Genomic DNA, 6,916 nt, shown 5'->3' with positions numbered 1-6,916 from the left:
CAGGGTTGTCATAAACCTTTGCAGCGACAGCCTTTGGGGGTTCTGATGCCGCCAGATGCCTGGGTTGTACGCTCTGAGGAAGATGTCAGAGGACAGTGTTTCTGCCAAAAGGAGAAAAAGGAAGAGCTCTCTGGGTGAATTTCTCAGTGAAACAAGAGTTCCCTTCCTCCCTATCCTCTCCCTTCCCCTGACCCTGGTCCATTCCCCACTTGCCATCCCCTCCTTTCATACCCTTGGAGACCTTCTGAGGTGAGATAGTGAGCCCTGATAGTGGGAGGGCTGGGGACCTGGGGGTCACATGGAGCACGAATGGCCATCTCCTGGGTCCTGGTGACAACAATGACAAAGACCAGGCAGGGAGGCAGGTGGCAGAGTAGCAGAGAGACCTGGAAAGCCTCTGGGCTGCTTCACGGGGGTCCTACAATGCTGTGTCCGAGGTCTGGGAGCCAGGAGGGCAAGCAGGGGGCATTGTTGGGGTCCCTGCTCAGACCCAGCTGCAGTGATGCCAGGCTGGATGGAGGTGCTGCGGCACAGGACCCACCTGGGCACCTGGGGTGGAGTGTGGAGGGGAGGACTGCTCTTCTCTGTCCACTGTCCTTCAGGGGCACTGGTCTGAGTGGGAGGAAGCCTGAGGCTCAGCGTGTCCCTTCAGCTCTGTCCCCCATGGGCTAGTGGGCTCCCAGGGCCACATACTTAGGGAGCGTGGCAGGTTGCTGGCCAGCACTGGAGAACTGTCTGGCTGTGCTATAAATAGGGATGTGAACACGACAGGTGCTTGTCAGAGGCACTTCTTGTGACAGGCTGGACTTTGCTGGTGACCTAGTGGAGCCACTGCGGGCTGAAACTTGGTCCTCTTTTCCCACAGACCTTGCTGGGCACCTTCCACTCCTGACCATTCTCTGTCCATCCCCCTGAGGGCAGAGCCAGGCACTGGCCACACCTGCTCTCCTGCTTAAGGTGTCCAATCACCCTGAGTCTTGTTGGAGACAGTCTGCAGCCCATGGCCAGTGGATCTGTAGGCCTACAGAAAGGGTGGGTGCGGTGGCCGGCCAGGTGGGCTGAGAGGCTGGGCTCACAGGCTACAGAATAACTGTGGTGCTGACTCTTGGGAGAGCGTCCTTTCCTGCCCCTTTATCTCAATCCAGGGCCAGTTTCTGGGCCTTGCAGGTGGCATGTCCCCTGCGAGCAGGCACTCTCGCTGCCTATCTGCCCACACTTGTTTGGGTATGTGGTTGCCTGGCTGACTAGCTCAGCAGGAGTGCCTGGGAAGAGTAGGGGGCAGCTCAGCACTGCCCAGGAGCCATGGCAATCCTGGAGGCTCCCAGTGGGAGGAGGGCCTGTGCCCTGAAGGGCAGCACCTCCTCTCTGCCACTGAACCACTGGCTCAGGCTGGGCTGCCCTGCCCACTTGCACATGAGTGGCACCTGCTGACAGATGAGGCGGCAGCCCACAGGCCCTGCCCTTGTCTGGGGCTTACTGGCACCAAAGAGCCACAGGCATTCTCATGTGGGCTTCTCGCTGTGGCTAGCAGGACAGAAAAGCCCTGGTGCCCCGTCTTCAGTGGGTCCAGAGGTCATGGGGGGAGGGTGGCTGGAGGGCAGCGGGAGCAGGAGGCCGTACAGCCCCTGTGGGGCAGCCGTCCAGGTAAAGGAGTAGCAGGGTGATTTGCTGAGACTGGGCTTCGAGTTCGAAAGACTTGTCATTTCAGATGGTCTACCAGTATCTGGAAGCCCTGGCGGTCCTGGGCAGGGTGAGGAGGGAGTGGGCACAGGCACCTGTGGGGGTTGGGGAGGACTCGAAGAAGGCTGAGCTGGCTGAGCAGTTCATACCACTGAGAATCTGAGGGTCATTCACTTGGACTCTAGGCTGGGCGTGACCCAGGAGCCTCTCCCTGTAGGCAGTGCCCCTCCCCTGCATACCCTGTGCCGGGCGCTGGCCTACAGGTGAGACTGGACAGAGGGTGGCCGTCAGGTGACCTGTGGGCTCAGGCTTGGGATGCTGATTGTTGGGCTGGGGTTGAGGGGGGTGGTCCAGGTGCAGGGGTGACATGTGGGTTTCCTTCCCTGTTGCTGGTCAAGCCTTGGGCTGGCCTGGCAGGCTATGGCTGCTCTGGGCCACTGGGCACTAGAGGGAGTAGCTATACCCCAGAAGGTTTCCAGGCCTCCTCTGGCCTTCCAGGGGCCACTGGAAGTGCAGTGAGCTTCGTTCAGGGATCTAGGCCTGCATCTTTCCTGGCCTTGGGGCCCTCATGCTGGGGAGGCAGTCTCCAGAGATGGAGGGGTGACTGCTCCCTTACTGTCCTGGGGCCCCAAAACCCCTCCCTCTTCATTACTGTCTTGGGGGGCCCCAGGTCCCCTCCCACTTCAGGTCCTGTTGCTTTAAACTCTTAGGGGTTGTTCAAATCCATTGATGTTAAACCAATTTTATTGAAGAATCACATAATGCCAGGAGGCACAGGTCATGAGTGATCCAGCTTTGCAAAGTGAACACACATGTAACTGGCACCCAGATGAGGAAATAGCATGTCCCCGGTTCCAAGCCCCTGTGACTGGCTTGGCCACGGTCTCCCTGCCTCCGGCGCCCTGGCTTTGCTTGTTCTGCCTGTGAGCTTCCTATCGGTGGGGTCAGGTGCATGGCTCCTCTCCTTCAGCGTCCGTTTGTGAACTCTGCTGTGTAGTGTGGTGGGTCGTGCTCCCTTGAAAGTAAATCTTCTCAGGACCTGGTTCACGCGGGCACTGCTGTGAATTGTGCCAGGTCCGTCAGGGCCTGCCTGGGGTGGCCAGGCCACACCTCTCAGAGGAAGGCCCGGCAGTGAGGCCGAGTGACGGTGCAGCACCGCTCACCAGCTGTGGGTAGCATCAGCCCCACAGCGTGCTAGGTGCTGGAGGTACCTGTCCCAGGGTTTTCCTGTTTTCTGTCAGATAGTCTGCTTTGTGCATGAGGTCAGCAGGCTCTTTCCTCACTCTGGGTACATGGTCTTTGTGCCTCTCTAGTCTTAAGTGCCAGCCAGTGTTTCTTCAGAAAGTTTTGTCTTACCTTGCATGTTGATATCTGCAGTCCTAGTGGGCACCCCCCTGCCCCCCACCCCCATGCCAGGCACCCAGAACCTGATCTGCTGCTGTGTAGACCTTCTGACCAGATCTTATTCCCTGGTCCCTGGGGAGCTGGAGTCCCATCACCAGGACTGCCCCCACACTACTGCTCCAGCTCCCCACAGCTGCTGGAGGGGGGCAGCTGGGGGAGGGTCCCTTTCCAGAGAGGTGTCCCATTGCCCTCCAGCCCCAGGGCATTTCTGCGTGCCCCTCCCCCACACTGGTTTCCCTCTCTCCCTGGCAGTCCTCTGGTGTGACCTCGTGTGGCTTTCTCCATGTGGCCCAATGGTCCCCTCTCCCCGCAGGCCTCCACCATGGACCCAGACCCCCAAGCGGGCGTGCAGGTGGGCATGCGCGTGGTGCGTGGCGTGGACTGGAAGTGGGGCCAGCAGGACGGCGGCGAGGGCGGCGTGGGCACGGTGGTGGAGCTCGGCCGCTACGGCAGCCCTTCGACCCCCGACCGCACGGTGGTCGTGCAGTGGGACCACGGCACTCGCACCAACTACCGCGCGGGCTACCAGGGCGCACACGACCTGCTGCTCTATGACAACGCCCAAATCGGTGCGGGCCTGGGGGCGGGGCTGGGGCGGAGCTGGGCTGGGGCGGGGCCTGCGGCACTCCTGACGCTGCGCCCTGCAGGTGTCCGCCACCCCAACATCATCTGCGACTGCTGCAAGAAGCACGGGCTGCGGGGCATGCGCTGGAAGTGCCGTATCTGCTTCGACTACGATCTCTGCACGCAATGCTACATGCACAACAAACACGACCTGGCCCACGCCTTCGAGCGCTACGAGACGGCCCACTCGCGCCCGTGAGTCCCCCCAGCCGTCCCAGTGTCCCACCCCACCTGCAAGCGTCCAGGGCCTCCTGAGAATGCCTCTGACCCACGACGAGCCTTGGGAGAGCTGGAGCTGCCTCCTGCTGACTGCTCTGCTGCAGGTCAAGTCTGTCCTGAGCCATTTCCTGGAGGAGTGACCAGGGTGATGATCACCCCAGGGGCCTGGGCATTGACACCAGCCCCAACCCCCTACAGAAGGCGACTGTGTCCACCTCGCAGGTCTGCGGAGGTCGGTGCTGTGGATGGGGCCTCCTCTCACCCTGACCCTCGTCTCGCCAGGCTCTCCCTGGCCCCCCAGTGCTGCCTGACCGGGGCTCTGAGAGTGGCCTGTGTGGTGTGCTGCTTGCATCTGCTGTGGTCAGGAGGGCCCACGCTAGGGAGGATGGGCTCCCAGAGGCGCACCCCTGCCACCTACACTGTCGCCTTCGGCTCCTTGACACCCCCACCCGTGGAGGGGAGGGATGTGCTGGCTAGTGAGGGAGCTGGGAGCAGCCATCCAACACCTCTGGCCAGGCCTGCCTTCCTCACGCCCGTTGTTTCTCACATGCTGAACCCTCCCCAGGCCAGGCCGGGTGCTGAGCTCTGGGCATAGCTCTGACAGGATACCTAGCTCTCCAGGAGGTGGCAGATGTGGTGTGACCACACACTGGAACCATGCGGTGAGGGTGGGCCTGGAGCACCCGTCCAACCTGGTGTCATGAAAGGCCCCTGGAGGGAACCAGTCAGCAGCCCCACTCAAGGTCCAGTGTGGAGGGCACTGGCCTGGGGCACCTGCTGTTCCAGGGGAAGAGACCCTGGGGCGGGAATGGGAGCAGGGCTGGCGGAGCATAGGGCCTGCCTCTGGCACCACTGCCTTTCATGGCCTGGGACCCACTCTGTTTCCCGTAGGGTCATGCTGAGTCCCCGCCAGGGCCTCCCAAGGATCCCGTTAAGGGGCATCTTCCAGGGGGCGAAGGTGGTTCGGGGCCCCGACTGGGAGTGGGGCTCACAGGATGGTGAGTGGGGGCCAGGTGGGAAGGTCGGGGGCTCACAGGATGGTGAGTGAGAGGGCAGGAAGGTGGGGGGCTCACAGGATGGTGAGGTGGGGGGGGGTGGGAAGGGGGGCGGTTGTGGGAGGCAGTTTCCGCCAGCTGTGGCTCATCTTCATGGCGTGGGTTTACGCTGTTGGTGGGGCCACTGTCTCCCAGGAGGAGAAGGGAAGCCAGGCCGAGTAGTGGACATCCGTGGCTGGGACGTGGAGACAGGCCGGAGCGTGGCCAGTGTGACGTGGGCTGATGGCACCACCAACGTGTACCGTGTGGGCCACAAGGGCAAGGTGGATCTCAAGTGTGTGGGCGAGGCAGCTGGCGGCTTCTACTACAGGGACCACCTCCCAAGGCTTGGTATGGGGGGCCGTCCACCACGTGCCCCGCCCCCCCCCATTTGCCCTCCGTCCTGCCCTGGGCCCGGGGGTGGTCTCTGGAGTCACTGAGGTGAGTGGTGTAGGCAGAAGGAACTGCCTGAGCCAGGCCTGCTGCACCCCCCACCCCCAGGCAAGCCCGCAGAGCTGCAGCGCAGGGTCAGTGCTGATGGCCAGCCCTTCCAGCGTGGGGACAAGGTCAAGTGTCTGCTGGACGCGGATGTGCTGAGGGAGATGCAGGAAGGCCACGGCGGGTGGAACCCCCGGATGGCCAAGGTGAGATGCCCCACCTGGTGAGTTCCCGTGCCCACCCTCCCCATGTCCTCTGGCCCCCCACCCTCCTGCTCCACCTGGCCACCGCCTCCATGACCCGCCACAGTTTATCGGACAGACGGGCACCGTGCACCGCATCACAGACCGTGGGGACGTGCGTGTGCAGTTCAGCCACAAGACCCGCTGGACCTTCCACCCTGGGGCTCTCACCAAGGTGCATGGGGGGGCTTAGCTGAGCCCCTTCTGCTCACTCTTCACCCCCTTTCATGTACCCGCTCGGCCCTGGGAGTGCCTTCCTCTGGCCCTGAAGGACGAGATCAGGGCCTGGTGGGTCTGAAGGGGATTCAGTCCAGGGAGAGGGACCTAGATGGGAAGGGGAGGCCCAGGGCATTGTTGGAAGTGGGGGCAGACCAGGGCCCAGTGTGTGTTCCGAGGGCCAGGGGAGCCTCGCAGGCTGCAGGTGGCATGGTTGGGCAGAGTTCCTAGAATGCTACTGTGGGTGCCGCCTGAAGGGTGGGAAGGCCCCTTAGGACAGGGGTGGATCCTGGATCAGGGTGGTGGGGCATGGTGAGAGCTGTTTGAGAAGCAGTATTTCTCAGAAGCAGGAGGCAGGAGGTGGAGGGCAGGTGGCAGAGCATCCGGTGACGGCCCCTGGACAGAATGCGGAGCCAGCACTCAGCTTGAGTTGGGGACACCTGGGACATGTGGGCCTTCAAGGAGGGGGTATGGCGGGGTCACAGGACAGGTGGTTTATACAGTGAGTTCTGTCTGTGCAGGTGAGGGCACAGGTGTGGAGAAAGTTGCCAGGGAAGGTTTGGGGTGCGGGAGGAGCAGCCCCTGACCCCGCCGTGTTCAGGCTCTGCCCCCAGTCATCTTGGCGCCCCTCCTCCAAGCTGGGCTGGGCTGGTCTTGGCCATACTGCCCACCCTCCCATCAGCCCATGATCAGGCCTGCCCCAGCCTGAACACCCCTGAGCTGACTCTGGCCATCACCCCCGTGGCTCTGAGGCTGGGCCAGCAGGGCTGTCCTGGTCACCTGTCACCCTTATTGGGTGAGACTCTGGTTGTGTTTTCAGGCAGGGGCTGGGGTCCTGGTGAGGTGGAGCTGAACGAGGGTGGGGGCCTTCCTGCTCTCCAACCCTGGGCAGCCATGCCCGCTGGGGCCCCTCACGTGCTTCTCTTGTGCTCCTCTGTCACTCAGCAAAACTCCTGCTTGGTGGGTGAGGTGGTGCGGGTTATCGATGACCTTGACACGGTGAAGCGGCTGCAGGCTGGCCATGGGGAGGGGACCGATGGCAGGGCCCCCGGGGGGCCC

General features: G+C 62.6%; 1 protein-coding gene across 1 annotated transcript in view; it reads left to right on the top strand.

Annotated features, from left to right (window-relative positions):
* MIB2 (mindbomb E3 ubiquitin protein ligase 2) overlaps positions 1–6,916 on the top strand; it is a 12,064-nt gene that overhangs the window by 1,513 nt on the left and 3,635 nt on the right. The window contains exons 2-8 of the mRNA XM_010849997.1: positions 3,398–3,653; positions 3,732–3,903; positions 4,819–4,925; positions 5,118–5,312; positions 5,463–5,605; positions 5,709–5,816; positions 6,803–6,906. Coding sequence (XP_010848299.1) covers positions 3,407–3,653; positions 3,732–3,903; positions 4,819–4,925; positions 5,118–5,312; positions 5,463–5,605; positions 5,709–5,816; positions 6,803–6,906 — 1,076 coding nt within the window. The 5' untranslated portion in view covers positions 3,398–3,406. The remainder of the gene's footprint in view (positions 1–3,397; positions 3,654–3,731; positions 3,904–4,818; positions 4,926–5,117; positions 5,313–5,462; positions 5,606–5,708; positions 5,817–6,802; positions 6,907–6,916) is intronic.

This window comes from Bison bison, unplaced genomic scaffold, assembly GCF_000754665.1.
Source record: "Bison bison bison isolate TAMUID 2011002044 unplaced genomic scaffold, Bison_UMD1.0 scf7180017864289, whole genome shotgun sequence".
Classification (NCBI taxonomy): Eukaryota; Metazoa; Chordata; class Mammalia; order Artiodactyla; family Bovidae; genus Bison; species Bison bison.
This window is presented reverse-complemented; position numbering and strand designations above follow the sequence as displayed.